This window comes from Ochlerotatus camptorhynchus, unplaced genomic scaffold (genome assembly GCF_037179485.1).
Source record: "Ochlerotatus camptorhynchus isolate MF236.1 unplaced genomic scaffold, CSIRO-AGI_Acam_v1.1 ptg000330l, whole genome shotgun sequence".
In the NCBI taxonomy this organism is placed as follows: domain Eukaryota; kingdom Metazoa; phylum Arthropoda; class Insecta; order Diptera; family Culicidae; genus Ochlerotatus; species Ochlerotatus camptorhynchus.
In genome coordinates this window covers 4,555,362-4,578,884 of record NW_027040818.1, presented here as the reverse complement: position 1 = coordinate 4,578,884, position 23,523 = coordinate 4,555,362, and the positions used below count along the sequence as shown (strand labels likewise).

Here is a 23,523-nt window from a genome sequence, read left to right as displayed (position 1 = left end):
ACTGGTACAAGCGGTACAAGCCAAAATTGGAACAAATTTTAAGTAGTGACATCCCGAGCAAAGCCCAGCATCAAATTGAGTGAATCTCACCGGCCGTGAAGCTTGCTTTTTGCAAGAATGTATGCAAGTTCGAAATTCGAAATGTTGTAAACAAGTAGCTTGTAGCCAACAAATATGTTGCGTGTGAGATATCCACTGGGACTTGTTTCCAATGTATACACGGCCGTTAAAACTACACCAAATTGGAGTTCCGTTTTTTTCAAATTCTAGAACGCAAGTTATTCGTAGAGCTCTGGGACGGGATTGCATGCTTGGCATAGACAGTTGTACACACCAACTGCTCATTTGTTAATAACTTTTCACTCAGTTGTTGAAATTTGTTTTTCTTTAAAGTAATTGATAGCTCGATGAACATTTCAAATGGTCCTATCTGCTTTGATCGATTCTCTTCATCGATTTTCTCTTTCGTTAATAACTAAGCTGTAAAACCTTTCCCTGTTGTATTTGACGTTTTGTACGCTAGATAAGAACCTCCTTTATCAAACTATGTGGTAGAATTAGCGCGAAATCTGTTTGCATAGCAGTGGTTATGAAAAGAGAAAGTCGATGAAGAGAATCGATCAAAGCAGATAGGACTATTTGAAATGTTCATCGAGATAGATTAGGATCACAGTTTACTATAGATATGCAAAGAGTAGATAAATCTTAACATTTGAATCAAAACCAATGATTTTTTACACTTAAAGTCCGAGATGTGCAGCGAGCATTTCTCACTTCATTTTTACAACGCAAAAACAAATACAGTTTAGGGGAAATGACGGCTTCGGCATGCCAGACTATTTTCGGCAACCCAAATTGAAACACTATTTTCCTACGAAAACACTTCGCTGTATGCATGCAAACGATTCTTTATGCTTTCAGCTTCAATTTGACTATATTTTTACCACTGAGAAAAAGCAATCTAGCAAGGTTTTCTTGAAATGAAGCACACGTACTACAAATTGTAGCTGATTTCAAGTTGCCGATAATAGAACAGCAGATTTACATGCAGTTCAAATGGAATGGTTGCCGAAGAAAAACTGGTTGCCGACAATACTCGCTCTCACTAGAGAAGATTGGAGCTTTGTAAAAGCGTTTCAAAACAGTTTTTGACAATTCTTTCGACTGAAATTGTTAGAGCAGGTGGCAGCAAAAGATTGTAAACAAACCAATACTGCATATGTGTGCGTTCCATAGAGAAAAAGGCTATAGAAAGAAGGCCGCTGCTTAGGTTGCCGAGAATACGTAAATTCCCCTATTACTAGAATTAAAATCCACTTTTTTTTACATATCTATAACAAGCTTAAACTCTATTCTATCTACTGCTTCAAAAAGAACTATGTCAACTGTGTGCAAATTATGCAAGTTATTAGCAAATGAGCAGGTCGTTACCAAAACTGTGTATGCCAAGCATGGCCACCTGACTGGCAGTGATGCCGGAGTCAAAGTTGACGCCAATGGCGAGGAAGTTGGAAAATTGAGTGCACTGCGTTTTTTAAGGCATGGATGTTGTTGTTTGTGTATGGTTGTTTTTATTGTGTTGAGCAAAAATAACTCGTACTGAGTCGAGTATTAACAAGACACTGAAGAAGTCTGCACATTGTAGACGAAATACGCGTATCTGTCAAAGATAAGCAAATAACGTAGTGGAATTAAATGGAAATTACTAATCTTTCTCTCTCCTTTATAAACTCAAATGTTGATCCAGCGTGCAGATAGTTAATATCGTTGTTTGTTGTTGTTCAGTTTTTTTTTAATTGCGCAAGATTTAGGCACTTTATAATATCTAAAATAAACTCCAAAACCCATCTCCCACTGTGAAGGCTCAAGTCGATATTTTCGGACAACCAAGCTAGAACACTGCAGAACTATTTTTTTAATAAACTTTGTTTATTTTACTTTAAATAATTCTCGCTCTTGTGAAACAGATGCACAAACATAATACACATTTACACCGACGACGTTCATTACTAATCCATCGAAAAATTAACCTTTGCTGCTAAACGACTTTTGACACTCAACATCCGGCTCCGGAGAAAAGTTCTGATTCAAGCGGAAATTAAAATCTGATCGATACGATACGACGACTGCAAGGGAAAGGGTTGCGAATAAATTGTCCTTTAATTGTAGCTACGACGAAAACTAAAAACATTGATACTCTAAATCTCACTCAACAAAAATCAAAAACCAAATCTATCTAGGAATTGTTTTAGATTAGCAAAAATCAAACTCCATCCAACGCAGTAATCTGTCACGGCATTGTATTGTTTTAAGTAATTAGATGCAAATCAAACGAGGCAACGGAATTCATAGCTCAACACTTTCTTCTTCACCAACTAAAACAATTGTACCTTCCTTATCAGTGCTAACACCTAATGGTTTGCTGACTCTTCGAGCTTCTTTTATAGTGTGTCAGCCAGAGCGAGTCTGTTTTCCGTAATCCAATCGTATTGTTTAACCTAAATTCATTATACTGACGCTTTTATAGTGTGTACGGTAGATTGATTTGTTGTATGTTTTGTTTGTTTGTTGGTTGGTTGGTTGGTTGGTTGGATGGACAGTCTCTCTCTATCTCTGTAGGTACGCACATCTTGCACGTTCAGGCAGGACCTTATCTTAGCGCTTGCCTAGTGTTGGTTTTCCGTTCTAGTAGAACTTCTTCGCTTGGGCGTCCCTGCTGTCTCTGAAATTGTGCGATTTCCAAACAAATGAATCGATTTGAATCGTTTCGAAAACAAACATGAATCTTACCTGTACATGTTGTAACCCACTATCACTGACAGGTGGATAAGTATCGTTACCAGGAAAGTAGTCATGCCGAGACAAGTCTGCGTCGGACATTGCACATTCGCTTGCGCGCTCGGCTGCTGAAGCCTGTGAAAAGAGAAGTTATTAAGCGTCATTTTTCTATGACCCTTTTCATCCGAAGAACCCACCTTTGCGTAACTCCAGCCATGCCCTGCTTGACCTGATTCATACCGTCTCGCATTTCGTGCATCAAGCTCTGTATATCATATCCTCCGCCCTGGATTTGAGCCGTCGGTGCGCGGGCCTGGTTGTTCAGAATCGAATCCGCTCGGGTATTTACTTCACCGATAATCGAACGGATCTCGGTTACCGTTTGAACCAGCACGTTCTGATTGCGCAGCAGCGCATCAACTTCGTGACGCTGAATGGTGCTTCCGGAAGCGATCTGGGGTGCACCTCCCGGTTGTGGTGGTGGCGCACCTCCTCCGCCCTGAACCGAGAGCAGTCCGAGTGTTCGCTCCTGGCGGCCAATCACCTCGTCCAGCTTCGTGTTGAGCGTCCGCAGCTGATCGTGCGTCGCCGTTTGTGCTTCCCAAATCTGTCTCAACTCCCGAGCGTTGTAATCTTCGAACCAATTCTCCAGATCGTCCTTCTGCAGTTCGGGATGTTCCTTCTGGTATTCTTCTTTTTGCAGGTCGAGCTTCTTCTGATAGTCCTGGTATTCCTGGGTCAGCTTGGCCTGGTCCTGATCCTGTGGAACTTCCTCCTTGATCTGTCCGGGGACATGCAGCGACGTGGTCAGGAAGTGGAAGACATCGTGATCGTCAGCCAGTCCACCAGTGGCGGCGGACACACCGAAGTAACCGGTCTTCGGCAACACCACATTCTCCGCGCGGAAGCACATTTCGTAGTCCTGGTCGTTGTTGGTCATTCCATTGTGGAACAGCACCGTCAGGATGTTGTTGTAGTACTCAATCTTGGCGCGCGTCGGGAATGGCTTGTTACGGAAATCGCGCAAGCAACCGGACAGCAACTGAGTAGATCCATCGCTGCAAGAAAACAACAGAAAGAACATTTCTTATCACATCCGTGTCGCATATCTTGTACACATGTATAATCAGTTGGTGGGCACTCACTTGGTATGGTCGAACCGTTTCGTCCCATCGTTCAGCACGGCCGAGATGTACGGGTTGTTGTGTTTGTTATCGTTATCGAACGAATCGAAGAAGAGACCCAAACCGACCCAGCGGTCCGACGAGCCGAACACCTCTCCGGTGTAGTCGCCCTTCTCCGTGCTGTACCAGAAGGCCAGCCCGTCGGCACCGATACGGCCCCGACCGGACACGCGGAACACAATGTCCACCTCCCACCAGTCGAAGTTGGTGCGCTGCTTGGTCCAGATGGCACCCTTCTGGCTACGGAGCGACGGCGCTATGCGAACGTTCTCCGAACTGGCAATTGCGTCTGTAAATGGAAGAAGGGAAAGATAATCAGATTTCCGGAAGATGTTAAAAATTGAAATTGAGCGACGACTGGGGCAAATCCTAAGATTACCAGTTCAGACGACCTTCCAGGTGATGCAGAAAAAAGCAAACAAATCAAATTTACAAGACATTAAAGGCTATAGCCTTGATGTCCTATGATGCGGATGTTTTTTAGGGCAAGTTCAAAACACTAGCAGCCGTCATGCTATTATTTTCGATCGGACAGCCAACCAACGATTCTTGATTGACACCTAATCAGATCTTTCGCTTCGACGAAAGAGCGATATCAATCAAGTATTTACGTACGTACCCCTTGGCAGCTTTATGCTGCAAACGGATCGGCCAGAGACGATGTTTTATAAGAGACACATGGAGAGAATAAAAGTAAATCTGGTTGCACGGCCAGCTAATAGCGAATTTGTTTTTGATTCAGTTCCAACCTGGATCGGGTATCGAGATTGGGTCTGCTTGTTGCCTTTCAAACGTCAGTGTTAACGTTTGTTTTTGTAACCTGGCTCGGGTTGAGGTTCGCACTGACAATAAGCTCGGGTTCCAACCTGGATAATAAACAAATTCCCTATAAGTTATTTTGTCTGCAAGGTTTGGTAACCCACAATTTTGTGTAGTCATTATTTGAAAAATTCCATTGAAATGCACGGCAATCTGTTGTAAAAATACACCGAATAAAACGTTACAAAATAATGTCAGTTTCTTCTGGTTTCCCAAAGACAGCATCGTCAGAGAAAAATGGTTTCAATTCTGTCGGTTTCTTCCCGATCAAAGTTTGACGGAAAACTATCGATTAAGTGGCACGAGATGTAGCGTAATTAATCTACCATCAATGCACCAACTTTCAAAACCAGATTTAATGCCATCTTCATACTCGAATCGGTTGAAAAATACACTTAAGATCCGTTTAGACTAGAAACACTGGAATAAGAGACCAGCGGAGACACTGTTATGATTCCAATCGAACTGTCAAAAGCGGTTCCAATCTGCAATGTTTACAAATGGTTTGCTTCAATTAGGGAGGAGTATTAACATCGTTTAACAATCACTCATGAACTCGCTCATCGGTGCATTGGCGAAGTCACTCGCAAGCAGTTACAAATGCAAGTGAGGCCAGGATTGCTTTGATGTCTATCTTGTTGCCAAATTCATGTTTTTTTTTTCTCCACTGGTCTCTTATTCCAGTGTTTCTAGTTTAGACTACACTGGGGTCGCTTTTTACGCGGTTTTTTTTTACACGGTTTTTTTTACGCGGTTTTTTTTTACGCGGATTTCGGAATTTACGCGGTTTTTTTTTACGCGGATTTTGGTTTTTTTTACGCGGATTTCAGAATTGACGCGGTATATCGCTTTTTACGCGGTTTTTTCTTACACGGTCTTTTTTTACGCGGTTTTTTTTACGCGGATTTTGGAATTTACGCGGATTCCGGAATTTACGCGGTTTTTTTTACGCGGGACGTATCACCCGCGTAAAAAGCGACTCCCTAGGGGAAGTACAACTTGATCTGAAGTAATATTTGATGTAAAAATTGCTCAAATTGGTAGATATTATAATTTTTAGTATAAATATTAATGATATTAACTGTCAAACGGAAAGCTTCAAAGTAAAAAAAAATAACAGTGTAACTTTAACGCATACACTAAATGACGTTGCACCACAGACAAACAGACGTAACTCTTTGAAAAACTTGTTCTTGAAAACATAGTATCTCAAAACATATAACCTCAGTACCGACATCTCTCTGGCTTCTCGCGGAAAACAAGCTTGCTCGCTAACTCGTAAAGAATATTGCATAAAAGTTCTATAGAATATATAGAAACGTCAAAGTGTTCCGATGCCAGCGCTGCGGCGAGTAGTTCGCGGAACTGATAATATTCAAATCAACCGTTAAATGCATGAACGAAGATACACAATGAAGAGTTACGTCTGTTTGTCTGTGGTTGCACCGTTGTTGTTTATGTTTACTGCATCTTTCTGTTTGTCATAATTTTTGCCTAGATTTTCGTTTTCGATAGCTCTGATCGATTTCGACTTCGGCTTTTCATGATAAAACCTCCTAAATAAATAAAGCTAAATTTCATGATAAAAACGGTACTGGACGTTCCCTCAGCAACGAATCTCTCCAAGTTGCATTTTCATGGCGAATCGAGCGTAATACGACCACGAAACCATCACTCTGGGCTTCCGTTAACAGGGGCGGCGTTGTCAATCGATTCCCGTTCCATAGAAGAACAGCACATTGGTTCACAGACGATGAAGAATTCGTGGAAATTAATTCCTGGGAATGGAAGTGCGGCCGATTATGTGCACTGAGAACAGCTACCAAAAAATGCCGAATTTATGATAACAAGGAGCGGATTTTGGTGGCGGTGGCCAGCAAGATCACAAAGGAATGACTTGCCTCTTGTGTGAAATACATTTTTGATTAAACGAATGTCAAATGTACACTTAAAACAAAAATAGTCAAAAACAAACAAAAAACAACTGTCAGACTAAGTATAAGATTCGCAAATATCACACATATTAAAATATTTAATATTTCCACAATCGGTATTGATACTGATACTTGGAGCTGTCCTTCCCCTAGGCGACTCCAGTGTATGTGATTTGTATGTCTGACTTTTTATGCTGCATGGCGAATGAGAACGACCCAAATTTGAGTTTAGTTCACTCATAATCGCCAAAAGGGCAGGAACTCAGCGATGAGTAAAATTTGTCTCATGTTTTCCTAGGTTTTTCAATTTTTCAAGGGAAAAATTCCCGAATTTGAGAAAAGTAAAGATTGGATTCACTCAGTCTATTGGTACTACTCCGAGACTGAATAAAAATTTTCGTCAATTTCCTCATTTTCCGGCAGATTTTTTAGGTTTTCCACAGGAAACCATGAGACAAATTTACTCATCCTGCACTTTTGGCGATTATGAGTGAACTAAACTCAAATTTGGGTCGTTCTCATTCGCCGTGTGCCATAATGAAAAATCTGCTCGATTTCACTTTTGACAAATCATGTTGAATCCCTTTATCTGACCGTGTTTACACCTAGGGGTAGATCACTTGAGGTGCATTTATCATAACAAAAAAAAAAATAAATGCATTTTATCAGTGCATTTGTTACTGTGTGTAGTTCTAAGTGACACTTCCCACCAATACATGCAGGTATACATGAAGGGTTTTGTCCTGTTTTGTTGTTCGCTTCGGTTTGCTCAAATCCACACTCCTGACTTGAGAAAATTATTCCGCAGAAAAAAATCCGTCGAAATTTCTGGTGGCAGCATTAAAACACAAACGAAGTGACAGACGACTAACTGGCGAAGAAATCAATTAAAATAATGTGGTTCGCTGTAATAGAATTTTCTTAGAAGCTTGTGCCATCAGTCACCAGATGGGCTAGTATTTTTGTTTTGATTTGAACATAGTTGATTTTGTGTGCAATATGATCTTTGACAGTGTGCAAAGAGTGTATCATTTTGTCATTTTTTTATGCATTTCAGTTTAGAGTAGAGTGAAAGAGATAGAACCAAAACATTCTAGTACATTTAGTGTTGCCATGTGGTACAATCTAGTAGTAGTGTTGCCATGTGGTACAAGCCAGTAGTAGTGGTGTTGCCATGTGGTACACTGAAAAATTGTTTATTTTTTATTGTTTATTGTTTAAGCTCACTGGAACCTCCTTTGGCAGCACCGAAATCTCTCGGAACCCTCTCCGCCGTGAATATCTGAAAACTCCGTCGAAACTCCCCTCGAAAATTCAGATGCTGCCAACGGAGGTTCCCAGAGACTTTTGACGAAGCTTCCACGCATTGTCGGCGGAAGAGGCCATTTTCTCACGTTATCGATGGACAAAGTTCCGCGTGATTTCGGTGATTTTGGATGCTGTCAGCGGGAGTTCCTGGAAGATTCAGCGGGTTTTTTTTTGCCTTCTCAACGAATTAAATTCTGCATGATTTCGAAGACGATTCTAGCAGCTGCCAACAAAGATTCTAGAAATTTTGTCTTGTTCTGATAAAGGGTTCATCCACCAGGATTACGTTTGACTTGGTTTGACTAAATAAAATACATCAGGGCTACATTGAGCCTGTTGATGTTGACAAATAAATGCATAAAAATCACATAAAAAATGCGAAATTTCGATGGCGTTTTCTTGCGATCATGGCGGACGAGGTTCCATACGGTTTCGGTGGCGATTTATGATGCTGCCAGCGGAGATTCCAGGGAATTTTAACGGAGTTTTCTCGCGTTCTCAGCGAAAGAGGTTCTGTACAATTTTGGTGGAGGTTTTTGCTTCTGCCAGCGGAGATTCGTATTCACTGTGGTGATTTTCGGTGCTGCCAACAGAAGTTTCAGGAAATCTGTACGGTATTTTCTCATGTTTTATGTGGAGGAGCTTCGGCATGATTCCGGTGGACATTTCCGATGCTGCCAACGGAGGTTCTACGGAATTTATACGGAGTTGTCTCACGTTCTCGGCGGAGCAGGTTTTGCGTGATTTTGATGTTGGCAGGGAAAATTCCGGAGGGAGCTTCTGCACGATTTCTTTGGAGAGTTTCTTTGCTGCCGGAGAAGGTTGCAGGGAGATTTTCGTGAATTCTCTACTCCGAGTTTTCTTTTCCTGTTGTGTTCGTTTATCTTCGCCTCGATGCATGATGCACTGAATGGTTGATGCAAACGATGGAATTAAATGCATTTGATTTAAATTAAATGCTTATTCAATGGGCATTCTAAAATTGAGACTCCCCTAGGTTTACACTGTTCGCACAAGTCGAAAAGGTAATCTGTCAAACGATTTGGATTTGGAAATTTTAAACGTAATCAAAGTAGGCAATAAATATTGTTCATTTTTAAGTTCCCGATACCCCGCTGGATGAGCATGAATTATCGAAATTTAGCACGTGCTTCCGTTGGTATATTTACATTTATAATTAGAATGAAATACCGGCAAGGATCTTGCTCACCTGGTGCTACAATAGCTTCGGTACGAGGACATAAAAGACATCCAAAACTTTGTCAGGATTTCAGCTCCATTGTTTGATAAACTACTGGGAAAAGTTCACCCGTTTATCGCAAAATAGGATACGATTTTGAAAGAGGCTATTCGCACCGAAGCAAGGCAAGGAGGATACTTTAAAACAAATAAAAATCAACTCCGGAAGTTTCCAAAGGGTGCTTTGACTGTACGTAACGTAGACTGTACCTCCGATGTATTCATGATGACTGATACCGTACTCTCTATTTATCCATTCATTACAAGTTAACGACCTACCAATTTGATCGGTTCACACTATCAGAAAAATAGATGCAGATTCAGTTTCCGCCGTTTCAGTTTCCGCCTCGCACGTTTAACAATTTCTTCGATGTCATGTACTATGAAGCTGGCGTATGTTGAGTGATGACACACCACAACCACATCACTAGGCACCTATACTCAGGTACGATCTCGGTACTTCGTTTGTTCCGGATTCTTGACTTTATGGCCATTATTACCGGTGCCACTTCACGTTGATAATGAAGTGAAATGACAGCGAGTCATCCTCGATTAATTGATACTCCATTTGCGTGGTGAATCACTCAACCCATAATGAAGGCCTTCTTCTTGATGAATTCGTCTTCTTCAGCTAGTACAGATGTGGTTTATTTGTATTTCATGAAACTCATGTGCTTCTCTTACTACCCGATTAGGGAGGAGTGAACCCCCAATCACCATATCGTTATTTCCATAAGACTGTAAACAGTTCACGTTTTCTATCATTTCTTCGTGACCATGCCTTCCCATAGAGTTTTATATCAGAGGCAACCTTCGCACTGAAGTCGGCAGGGTTGATCTTCATGTCACTATTTGAAACCTTATTCTCATCGGAATTCAGCTCACTAACACCATAAAGGTAAGATCAGAAGGTCCCGTAGAAACGTGCTCAACTTTTTGGCTCAGCTCTGGTACCACAAACGAAGTGACAGACGGAGCGGCTCGAAAACTTTGGTGACTAACCTGCTATTTAAATGTTTCAGTGTATTACATGGCAACACCACTACTACTGGATTGTACCACATGGCAACACTACTACTGGATTGTACTAGCATTTTCACCAAATGTACTAGAATGTTTTGGTTCTATCTCTTTCACTCTACTCAAAACTGAAATGCATAAAAAAATGACAAAATGATACACTCTTTGCACACTGTTAAAGAATCATTGTACACAAAATCCACTTTGTTCAAATCAAAACAAAAAAACTAACCCATCTGGTGGATGATGGCACAAGCTTCCAAGAAAATTCTATTACAGTGAACCACATTATTTTAATGGATTTCTTCGCCAGTAAGTCGTCTGTCACTTCGTTTGTGTCTGGTACTCTCTTCGGTCCCAAGCTAATCGATGCACCCCTCGAAACATAGGAAAATCCACGAACCCCTCATTTTATCTGTCAAGCTTTCATAGCGAATCAAAACAAACATAATGTAGTACTAGAATTTCAACTAGAATTGGGTACGCTTGTAGATTTGCTTGGGACCAATAGGCTTGTCAAGTAGTAAACAAATTCAAAATCGTTAGTTTCCATCGGCTGCTCACAAACTCATTTACTCATTTACGGCGTATTTGTGGAAATACTTGGAAATTTGTAGAGCTATTGGGAACTTTTGCAAAATTCGCAAAATCTCTCCAAAAATCTTAGAACTTCTGCAGAATTCATAGAATTTCTGCATAATTCGTAGATCTTACACAAAATTCGGAGAAAATCTGAAAAAAATCCGTACAAATTCTCCGATTTTAGTACTGCTAAGAAAATCATAAAAATTCTTGGAATTTCTTACAACTTATCAAAAAGCTGGTTGATCTTTAGAAAAGTTCGTAGAACTTCTGGGAAAATCTTAGAACTTCTGAGAAAATTTTAGAACTGCTATGATGTTTGTAAAAATTCTCGAATGTTCGTTGAGCTTCTGGGAAATCGTAGAACTTCTGGGAAATGCGTAGAACTTCAGGAAAGTTCGTAAAACTTATGGGACATTCGTAGAACTTCTGCTAAATTCGTAGAACTTTTGGAAATTTTTAGTACTACTGGGAAGTTTGTGGCGATTTTGGGAAATTTGTAGAACTTCTGGGAAACTCGTAGAAGTTCTAGTAAATTCGTAGAACTTGTAGAAAATTCGTAGATCTTCTGATAGAACTTTTGAGAAAATCGTAGCACTTCTGGAAAATTCGTATAACTTTTGTGAAATTTGTAGAACTTCTGCGGAAATTTAGAACTGTTGGGAAGTTTGTAGAATTTTTATAAGCTCGGAGAACTTCTGGAAAATTCATTGATCTCCTAGGAAATTCGTTGAGCTTCAGGGGAATGCTAAGAACTTCTAGGAAACTTGTAGAACTTCAGGGGATTTTTTAGAGCTTCTGAGAAATTCGTAGAACTTTTGGGAAAATTTAGAACTGTTGGGAAGTTCGTTGAAATTCTTGTAAATTCGAAGAACTTCTGAGAAATTCGAACAACTTCTAGAAAATTAATTAAACTTCTTGAAAATGTTTAGAACTTCTGGGAAATTCATAGAACTTCTGAGAAGTTCTTAGAACTTATGGTAAATTTGTAGAGCTTCAGAGTAGTTGGTAGATCTTTAGGAAAGTTCATTAAACTTATAAAACATTCGTAGAACCTCTGGGAAAATGTTAAAACTACTGGAAAGTTTGTAGAAATTCTTGCAAGTTCGTAAAGCTTCTGGAAAAATCGTACAACCTCTGAGAAATTAGTAGATTGGACGACCATACCGCAATCAGTTTCATCACGGCTTCTTTCGGCCAGTCACGCCAAAGTATTAGAATATAAAAAGTAAATCAACTATTAGAACGCAAAGAGTAATTATAATTAATCAAAAATTTACCTTGCTACTGGACGCCATTATCTTCTCCATTTCTTGTTATATTTATCTAAAAATCTCTTCGCTCAAAAAAAAAATTATAAAAATGGCCTCAACAAGTCGAACGCAAATTAAAAACAATCCTATCCTGTTCGACAAATTAAACGTTAAGTATAAAGGCCGGCGCACAATAGATACGTTTTCGGGTTTTTTGACAGTTAGCCCATGCATTATCTGTCAAAAAACCCGAAAACGTATCTATTGTGCGCCGGCCTTAATCATCATATCGAAAAAGTGTAAACGTAACTCAACATTGGATCCAACATAATTTTCAAGCAGTCAGCTCGAATCAGATCAACAAATCAGTGCCAACATTTCAAAGGGGCGTAATTGCATTTGTAAACAATTGCTTTACCCGTTGATTTCTCGCGAATAAAAGCTCACTCAAGAAAAATAATGACACCAACAGGTAAAGGAATGTTTCCTCTACCAGCTAGCATTGTTAATTTGGAGGGGCGAGCTTTTAGTTGCGAGAAATCGACGGCTAAAGCTATTGTTTACAAAAGCAATTACGCCCCTTTGAAATGTTGGCACTGAAATCAGATAGTCTAAGGCTCTGAACCATTTGGTGGATTATTTTAACTTTTGGTTAAAATTTGACAGATGGAAAGTTATCGATTAACCCTGCTATCCGAGCATGGTTATTTCTGACAGACAAGAAGTTAAATTTTGACAACCGTGGCTTGAAAACCGGTCGAGCGACAGCACAGGGATTTTCGAACATAGAAAATAACTTTCGAAATGTCACTTTTAACCACGAGTTAAATTTAACTCGGCAAATGGTTCACAGCCTAAATGGACCTTTAGGCTGTGAACCATTTGCCGAGTTAAATTTAGCTCATGGTTAAAAGTGACATTTAGAAAGTTATTTCTAACATATATGTTCGAAAATCCCTGTGCTGCCGATCGACCGGTTTTCGAGAAGAAATGAGCCACAGTTGTCAAAATTTAACTTCTTGTCTGTCAGAAGTAACCACGCTCGGATAGCAGGGTTAATCGATAACTTTCCAACTGTCAAATTTTAACCAAAAGTTAAAATAATCCACCAAATTGTTCAGAGCCTTAATCTTTACTCGATTATCAATCCATTGCAAGCAATATTTTGATATATTTTTTAAGTTTTGAGAGTTGGTGCACATGTAGATTGAGGTTAAGGAAACGCCACTGGGTAATTCCAAGGGAATTAAATTCTGAATTCCGAGGGTAGTTCTAACCAAATTTTGAGGATTTTTTTTAAAAGAATTCTGAGGAGTATTCCAAGGATATTCCGATGATTATTTTTAGAAAATTCAAACGAAAGTTCCAAGTAAATTATGAGAAGCATTTCAAAGAATTAATGGGAGTTCTGAGTAGAACTAAAAAGGAGTTCAAATGGTAATTCCAGGAGAATACTGAGTGCATGCTGAGGCGAACTCCAAGTGATTTTTTTCGGGAGTATTTTACGGGGAATTGCTAGAATTATTAATACTATGAAGAGCATTTGAATTAAGAAACTGTTCCGCAGAAGATTTTCAAGAGTATTGTATTACGGAGGAAATTATAAGAGAATTCAATTTTTCCATAAAACATATCGAGATTCTGGACACAAAAGAAGGAAAAATAGAAATTCTGAGGCTTAGAGTTTTTTTTTTTAAGAATTCCTGCTGGATTTAGATAAATCTTAAATGAGCAACCATCTTCAAACTACACCGAGTTGTTTGAAAATAGTGAAGTCAGTGATTAAGAAATATTTCCATGTATTTTAATGAAATTTCCTGAGAATCCTTGATTTTCCAGGTCCAAAAATTAATTCCCTGAGAATCCCTAATTTTCCAGGTTTTTATAGGTAGTCGAAACCCTGTTCAACTTCAATGGCAGTAAGCTGCAACTCGGCTTAACTTTTAATACCAACCCTGTTTGGATGATCTGCAAAATGTTTGTTTAGAGTCGTGTTGAATCACTCTGATGTCGACATCAAAGCAGTCGAACATTCTTGATCGGGATTTAATCCGAGGATAATACCTTACCACCACAAGTCTTTACAGTCCATACAAATTTATTTAAAACAAACATGTATGAACGAATGTACGAATTCGTTGACTGGGAGTTGCATCATTCAAAAATGTCTACGCAGTTTATGGATAGCCACGTCTTATTCTTCTTTGGCTATTACATTCCAATAGGAACTTTGCGCTTGTTATCAGCTTTGTGTTCTTCCACAGCTGTTAATATTGAATGCTTTCTGAATTATTCTTATATTGTATGGCAAGCCGAGTAGGGAAGTCGAGGAATTTTCAAACCCGAAAAACACCTTGGCCGGATCCGCCGCCTCGAGTATAACATTAATAGCTATATACCTTTACCAACTAATCTAAGAAAGACCCATAGTACGTATGCCTATTCTTAATTGTAGAGGTTTGAAGACAACATTGGATTCGCCTCAAATTAATTATTTATAGGTATATTGATTATTGTATTTAGGATGGTGACCTTTTAGATAGAAAGGATCAGGTTTTCGTTGTTTACAAACAAGAAACATGATGTACGATTAAACTATCTAATTGCAACACATGTAGACAATAATGGTGTGCAGGAAAGTGCTGAGCCTACAAGATAGCTGCTGGTAAAAATCGCAGAAGACGGTAGACCAAAACTCGCCCAAACCGAGTCCGGTTACATAAAATGCAATTTTGCACAGGAACTTGTCTGTGCTATCAAAAATTGATACCAGAAACCTACTTTCGCTTTCTTTCCATTCGGACCCTACACAGAACTGGTTTACGGTCGTGCCTCATACACATGCAACCGAAAATCAGACGCGTGTTCAATATTTGTCAAAGTGCTTAAATGGATGTACTCAGAATCCATCCTAAATCATTCGCTAATCACTGCTAGTACCTACTGAAACCTCCATCTAACTCAACGCTACATGCACCCAATGGATCCTGATTCCCCCAGTCTCAAAAGCCCGATATCCGACATCGGGAAAGAAATTTTCGGCCAGACACGAAAAATCTTCTGACGTGTAACTCTCGCTGTTGCCCCCTCACACTGTACCCTTCGACACCCGCGCGCACTCAGCCGCTCACACTCTTTCACACCGATATCGGGAAAACAAAAAACGGGTACTTACTGCCACCGTACTCCCAGAACGGGACGGTTCCATCCTTTTGCGCCAGATACGGGGGTTTGAAGGAGTACTTATACTCGAAGCGCCGATGCACCAGATGCGTATTTCCGTTCACAGTCGGTCCCGAGAGCAGCACAATCGCAGCCAGCAGGAGGAAAGTTGACAAACACGTCAACCCGGTGACAGCCATTTTTATGAACTACTGAGCTGGAAGCTTGCCACAAGCGCAGAGAAGCAGCAGGAGGAAAAAACTGGATCGCTTCGAGCGTTTGACAGAATTGCGTTTTGACGGATCGGTTTGTTGATTACTCTGCTGACGGGTACGAGAACCAGTGGTCGAAATGCTTCGGGTCGAATAATTACCAACAGGGGGTACTTTTCTGCCAGACTTTTTGCACTCAACGATTGAAAACTATACAGGTTATGGTAAGTTTTATTTCATTTCTCAATTTTCATTAGATGCAAATTAAGCCTTCTCTTCCGGTTTAACGTGCAATTTTGCTATTTTTTCGGCATCTTCCGATTTGACACCACTGCCATCTTCCTTCTCTCCGTCGCAAAAGGATCGCCGTTTTCCTTCATCCTCGCGGTCCAATTTACGCCCTTCGCGTGTTAGCCGAATGCTGTCCTCCAAACGCTTCAGCCCGCCGTCCAATACGGCTCCCATCTGCTTGTAGCGCTTCTGGTAGAAGAAATCCTTTACCACTGCAATAAAACGGCAGTACTGCTGGCATGCCATGTCCAGCCTGTTCCGCAGTTCGACTTCCTCGGCCAGCTTGAATCCCCTATCGCGAACGCCCACGAAGCGCTGAGACCAGGCACCGGTTGAAGTCACCGATGTCGAAGGACCTGGGAGATCCTTGAGAGCCACTTCCGAAGGTAGTTCCTGTTTTTGACACGCTTGCGATAAGTTCCGGGGTGCGATTTGTGCCACTTTCGGTTGAAGTGCTGCCCAGACTTCTTTGAAGAACCATTTCTTCTCCGGTGGGGGTGATGGCGGCATCAGAGGATGGCTGGTACTGAAGTAGAAGGAACGGTGACCGCCAAGAAGTAGGAATCTGAATATTGTTGTCGTGGAACGAGGCACCAGGCAGATTAGCATGTTCCTTTTTGGGAACCACTTTTTGCCACGCGGGATTTTGATTGAGGCTTGACAGATGAGTGTGGGTTTTCTGAGTCAATGAGTGCTGCGATGGGTGGCGGTTCGTTATAGTACGTTCAGACTACAGAGTTATAACATGTTATAGCCCTATCTTGATGGTGGTTTCTGTGTTACAATTATTTGACAACCGTTATAACATGTTATAACTGCTCAGTCTGGCCAGCGTTTTAAACACTAGGTGGGTTTTTCGGAAAATGAAAGGTATCGATTTCCAGCCTCTACACGTTGTCCCGTTTTCGAAAATGCCAACATTGTAAATTACCCAAAACTTTTCGCAAACCGGAAGTGGTCATTTTGGATACCGGATTGGTGTTGGACATTCGATTTCGCCCTTTACGTCCCGTTCAAAAATACCCATATTGTGTTTATGTAAACCAAAAGTGTCCATCTTGGACGGACGTAGACTATGAAACTTGATCTTAGTATTCTTCTTTGATTACAGCGCCGCGGTGGCATAAACTTGGATTATTTTTCAATTAATTGGAACAAACAGTTGTGATTCTTATAGCGACCCTAGTGGTTGGTGTCGGAAGCTTTTGACGTCTATGTGTTCCCTATAACAATAGTAGAATCCAAGTGACTTCCCTTTACTTCCAACGGCTTTACTTCCCTTCCGAAGGAAGGCGTGATCAGAGATCTTATGCCTCAGAACATCCCGGCGGCGCCGACTGGGATTGAACCCAGGCCTGCTGGGGTGAGAGGCAATCACGCTTACCACTACACCACCGACACCGCTGCCCCCTCTCTTGTTGATCGTCCAATTTTCGAAAAGGTGTTTATCAATATGATACCTGATCTGTCAGAAATGGGGGAGGTAGCTCATCGATTCTTCCGGTTCGCCTCCTAGCATCGTGCTATAAGGTACCAGGCGATAACCAGGGTAGTTGATCGATAGCTCGATGATGTCATTTCGTTGGCGTCTGCAATGGAAAATTCTCACAGCAGGCGTTGACGATGGGACGTTGTCGAGTTGTTGAATAAGCAACTATCGTGGTAACTCACCGATTACCTGTCGATCTACCAAATTTGGAAAGACGTCTGCATTGAATTGTCTCATATAATAATATTCCGCCCACTATATCACAAGAAATTGCGAGTAGCTGAGTGGAATGGAGATAAGTTAAGCATTGGGTACAGGACCAAGTCTCCCTTGGGTGGTGCCAGAAGATGAGCGCAATAGAATCATCAAGTTGCCATAAGGCACGGAATGAGACTATTGCATGGCTGGGTAGTCAAAGTCTTCCATTCGTTAGTCATTTCAGGTGGATTAGAGCAGGTTTAGGTTTAGAGTGGGCGTTGGCCAGATTTTGATTTTTCAGATGTAATCCTGGATAGGACCCTGTTATTGAACGTCGCGTGAAAGTGGAACTTAATGAAGGCCTAAGTACTTTTTCGTAGTTTTTAGTTTTCGGATTTGAAAGATCGTCGGTTACAGTGGCCTGCTTACTGAGCAGAAAAATGCGGTCCCAGGTCCTTAGATATCAAAGAGATGTATGGTAAAATCGCTTGTGTATCGTGTATTTTGCGAAACTCGTTGTTGTCGTTGGTTCCGGGTTTGAATGGATACAAAAATTTTAGCAACGGTATTATGTGATAAGAGGGGCTCGGTGGCCTTAGAGCAACCGTTTTTGCTTACTGAGCAGAACATCATGAGTATAATCTCAGGACCTTCCACATTCAAGATTCGTCAATCGTTTTATTTGTTAATATGAATACATGGTAATAACCACAAACGAAGTGACAGACGACTAACTGGGGAAGAAATCAATTAAAATAATGTGGTTCGCTGTAATAGAATTTACTTAGAAGCTTGTGCCATCATCCACCAGATGGGTTAGTTTTTTTGTTTTGATTTGAACATAGTTGATTTTGTGTACAATGATTCTTTGACAGTGTGCAAAGAGTGCGTATCATTTTGTCATTTTTTTATGCATTTCAGTTTTGAGTAGAGTGAAAGAGATAGAACCAAAACATTCTAGTACATTTGGTGAAAATGCTAGTTCAATCTATTAGTAGTGTTGCCATGTGGTACAATCCAGTAGTAGTGGTTTTGCCATGTGGTACACTGAAAAATTGCAATAGCAGGTTAGTCACCAAAGTTTTCGAGCCGCTCCGTCTGTCACTTCGTTTGTGGTAATAACAGCAACTCGGTGATTAAAAAGGTGCTCGTCTGCCTAGTGGCAAAGTTTTTGCCTACTGAGCAGAAGACCGTGGGTTTAGTCCCAAGCTCCTTCGCGTTATATGATCGTTAGGACATCAATTCAGCTTATCGTTTACCAAAACGAACCCTGCTGCAAACCCAACCCTCTTATCCAACATCCCAGTGATTCCTCGTGGAAGTGCAGAGGTGTTCTCGGCTTCCATCAAAGCGAGTGTCATGTCAACACAATCCTTCCCATTCCTTTCTTGACCTGTGTTCGGGCGCGGCCGGCACTGGTATTGCCTAATTTAAGATCACCAGTTTTTACACATTGAGGATGATTGCTAGTCCCAAGCATCGTCTATTGGTTCTCTGTGTAATTACAGCTGATCTGGCAATAACAGAGTAGCAATCGTGGGCGGTCAATCAAGCTCAAGCTCAAGCTCATGATACCTGATCTGTCAGAAATAAGTCTACTTGAATAGCAGGTTTAGGCTGTGAACCATTTGCCGAGTTAAATTTAACTCGTGGTTAAAAGTGACATTTCGATAGTTATTTTACATGTCCGAGAATCCCTGGTGCTGTCGATCGACCGTTTTTCGAGAAGAACTTAGCCAAGGTTGTCAAAATTTAACTTCTTGTCTGTCAGAAATAACCACGCTCGGATAGCAGGGTTAATCGATAACTTTCCATCTGTCAAATTTTAACCAAAAGTTTAAATAATCCACCAAATGGTTCAGAGCCTTATTTGGAAATTTTCTATCTGTCAAATTTAAGTGAAAATTCACCAAATGGAACACAGCCTGAAATCCTTAAAACAAAGAGATAGCTATTTGTTTTTTTGCAGCAAATGTACAGTTTTAGCTGAATACTGCGAACTAACTCAAAATGCTTGTCATCTGGGAGCCGAGTCAAACTGTCAAACGGGAGCCAAACATTCAAAAGAGCTCAGAAGTCTCGTAGGTAGTTACCGTTTGAACCACAAGTAAATGTGTTGCCACCTACTGAAAACAAATTGAGAATTATAATTATGGAACTGTCGAAACACCAACCTTAGTAGGTGGATAATGTAAATCATCGAGCGTGATGCTCTAAAAAGTGTTTTTATTTGATATTAATGATTGTGCTACATTTCCCCGAATGTCACTTCCCCGAACGCCATTTCCCTGAACGCCATTTCCCCGAATACCCATTTCCCGAATGCCGTTTCCCCGAATGTGCCATTTCCCGAATGCCATATCCCCGAGAAAAAAAAGTTAGGAAATTTCCAACCGTTATTGCTGGCAATTTTCTTACTATATTTTGAGCATAGTGAGCAGATTGCAAACCAGATAAATTTAAAACCATGCAAATGGAATGTTTATGAGATTAACCCAACTACCAATTAATTTGCTTTCCCCTATATTAATGTATTGAGCCGTTAAAAGCATTTTCATTTTTATATATAGAATAATAATCCAAAAACAAAGAGCACCAAAAATTTGGCAACATATCGTCGGTTTGACAAATTGATTATAAATTTTAAGGAGGTTTTGCCTTCTTTTATTTACGAGCAATTCTTTCGAGAACTTTGAAAAAACATGAGAGATCGATGGTTTGACAAAATGGTAAAATATGTTTATTCCTACTTTTTTACATAAGCAGTTCTTTCGGAAATTATTGCAACCAAATTTCAACAGGTGACAGTAATAAACAGAAGTTATGGCGATTTGTTTTGTACGCAGAAAATCGGAAAATGATTGTTTTATTAATTAGAGCCTTTCTCTTGGCCCTTTGAAAAAAAAATATTGGTACAGAAGGTGGCTTATATTATGGCGCAACACCCCTACCAAATATTTTTTCTCGTTTCGCCTCCACAAACAAAAATTTAATAAAAATATTGAAATCTGCATACATTATATTTCGGTTTAACTTTTCGTCCATAGAAGGTGGCGCTATGCTGTCAGTAGTTGTGAGTGTAAAACTCACAGCATTCCTCGATTCATTTGTCAAATCATATATCTCACAAGTTTCGCCAAATTCCTCGATTTGAATTTATAAAAGAAAAAATCTCGTAAAACTATGTTATCAATTTTTAAATCCATCGACCTCACATATTGTCTACACTCAAAAAAATCTACATGTTCCATTCATGTGTTTTCAAATATGAATTTCGCTAATTGCCAGTCACCATGATATCATGTGAATTTCATTCGCATTTCATGGGATCAATGTTCAAAAATCACATGTCACACCTGTCGGTGAAATCAAAACAAATCACACCATAATTTCGTGTGTTCAGTTATTGAAATTCATGGGATCTTAGTAAGGATCTGCGCTACTGTTTGCTACTATCGCATTTAACGTGTATGGCACATGGATCTCATCAGTAGCAGGACGAGTGTCAAAAGAGTATGTTGCTGCTACAGTTATGACCCTTACGAGAGTTTACAGGTACCCCACAATATTAATTTCCGCTTTAATTTACTGACAATAATTACTTTTACCAGTAGCGATCAATTTGTCAGCCGGTGTGAAGAAGTTGGCCGGTTCTATCTGAAATACAACTTTATTTTTGGCTTCATAGATTTTCAGCCCTTTGGCTGGATCATCTTTAAAACAGAAAACTGATCAGGAATGGTAAGTAAATCCAATTTAATAACTGAGAATAACATCAAAAGCTGAAAAACTTTATGTCTCCATAACTGTCTTTTACAGTATCCTTGGGTTCCTAGATCCTGGTGTAATGACGTGATTGGAGCGAGCTGCAGTGTTTTTTCTCTTCTTCTTCTTATTTTTTTATGAATGAATAATGAAAAAATAATCATTAAATGAAATGCATTGTTTTGATCGATTATTAAAAATACACGAGCCAGATATGTTCGAGAATATGCTTTTGAATGAAGGAAATTTGATGATTAAGTGTCAGACTGTCGATAACAAAATGTGAGACACTTGAAATCCAAGTGTATCACAATTGAACTTATAGTGTTCGGGAATAATTTATATTATAAGATTCACACATGAAATGGATGTGTTTAGCAATTTGCGCAAATCGAAGTGTGGAACACATAAGGGTAACGTGTGATTTTTTTTAAGTGTAAGTTCCCGGAAGACTGCTCGTTTATAAAAGAGGGAAAAATTTCTTCAAAATACATTACCAATTTATCAAACCGTCAATCTCACAAGTTTTGAGAAAGTTTTCAAAAAAACATTTATAAAAGAAGGATAAAATATGTCTACGGCTGAAAATCTCCTAAATAAATTTAAAAAGAAGGGAAAATCTCCTAAAAATTTATTACCAATCCGTCAAATCATCGATATTAGTTTTGCCAAAGTTCTCGAAAGAACTGCTCATGTATAAAATAAGGGAAAATGTCCTAAAAATATATTACCAATTTTTACACTTCCACTTCTGGTACTGCCGCCGCCTCACTAAAACTCTCGCCCGATTGATTTACTTTGAACAGAGATTTTCCCTTTTTTATCATGAGCTGTTCTTTTAAGGTTAATTGTTGCAATATTCAAAGATGTCTTCTTAATGCTCGCGAAACTAACCATAGAAATGTAATACAGTCAAAGTATTTTATAAATTTTTGGATTTCATTCGAGGAAATTACATTCGGGAAATGTAATTCGGGGGAATGGCATTCGGGGAAATGGCATTCGGGGAAATGGGGTATATGTTTGTCTGGGATTCGGGGAAATGGCGTTCGGGGAAATGGCGTTCGGGGAAGTGACATTCGGGGTAACGACATTCGGGGAAATGTAGCACAATCGATATTAATAATGCCAAAACTGGGTTGCTGAAACAAAAATGTAATCAAACTTTGTCATGTGAGCTTTGTGGGCAGGTGCACTCCCATCACCATGTATACATTATTTCTGGAGCAGAGGAGGAGGAGCCAAGAGTTCATTTGACAGCATGTATATACAATTTCGTGAGCTGTTTCAGCAAAACTATTGGAAACTTCGGAAGATTTTCAAGATGTTTTCTAGCTCACTTGAAAAATAAAATCGGCTGAGTTCGCAGTACTCAGAGCTTTAGCAACCGGTGGAAACCAAAGACCCAAGCGCAATGACAGCGGAAGCGGAACGGCAGCAACAGTGGAAAAGCCCGATCTGAGTGAACCTACTTGTCGGTTTGAAAACTATTTAGAACCAAATCGACTTCGGTTAGGCATCTTGATGTCACTTGTGACAACTGCCAAACTTTCCGTTTCCGTTTCGTTTCCGCCCACTTTGCGCTTGGACCTTAACGATATTAAATTGGCTCATTTATTGGTCCCAAGCAAATCGATTAACGTACCCCATTCTAGTCGAAATTCTAGTACTAGAAATCTTTCCCTGGATTTCGCTGAAATTCCTGGGCATAAATGAGTCATAAATAATCTGAGATCCCCTGATTTTCAGGGTTTTTATTCACTTAGTCGACACCCTGGGAAAGGTCGCAAGTCGCTGGTCCCAAAATGTAAGAATTTTACACAAACCAAGCACTGTTTAATCAAACCACGGCATGACACAAGAAACCGACCACTCTTTCCCGCTCCCTACACATCGATTCGAAGATCACGGTCAAAGTTGATAAAATCCTCAGATAGCCGCTAAATCCATGACCTTTGCGATGGAAAGTCGCGAGCTTGGTCGAATCCCGGAGGCCCTTCCATGTTCCTATGCCATATATCATCCCCGCGATATCAAGGATTTTCGGATCAGTTCACTTCCCAGCAACAACACCGGGAAAAGTAGTTAAATCTATCAGAGTTTGTTTATTCCTTGCTTTGCTCTTAATATAAGTAAACCATCATTTAGAAGCCGATGAATACAGTGTAGAGTTGGTATGGAGAAAGAGAGAAAGAAACTTTTAATCCTTCTACCAAATCGCCGTACTTACTACCAGTAATACTTAAAATAATTAACACAATTTGAAAAAAAGGTCGCTAAAAATTTGTT

At 40.0% G+C, this 23,523-nt stretch overlaps 2 protein-coding genes across 2 annotated transcripts in view; one reads left to right on the top strand and one right to left on the bottom strand.

Moving 5' to 3' along the window:
• Positions 1-23,523, top strand: part of LOC135708470 (uncharacterized) — a 309,553-nt gene that overhangs the window by 210,094 nt on the left and 75,936 nt on the right. The window lies entirely within an intron of this gene.
• Positions 1,911-15,547, bottom strand: ergic53 (protein ERGIC-53). Its single transcript, XM_065230486.1, has 5 exons — positions 15,293-15,547; positions 3,924-4,251; positions 2,976-3,836; positions 2,791-2,913; positions 1,911-2,722 (listed from the first exon to the last, which is right to left on the bottom strand). The coding sequence occupies exons 1-5, from the start codon at positions 15,477-15,479 to the stop codon at positions 2,686-2,688; spliced, it is 1,536 nt and encodes a 511-aa protein (XP_065086558.1). The 5' UTR covers positions 15,480-15,547; the 3' UTR covers positions 1,911-2,685.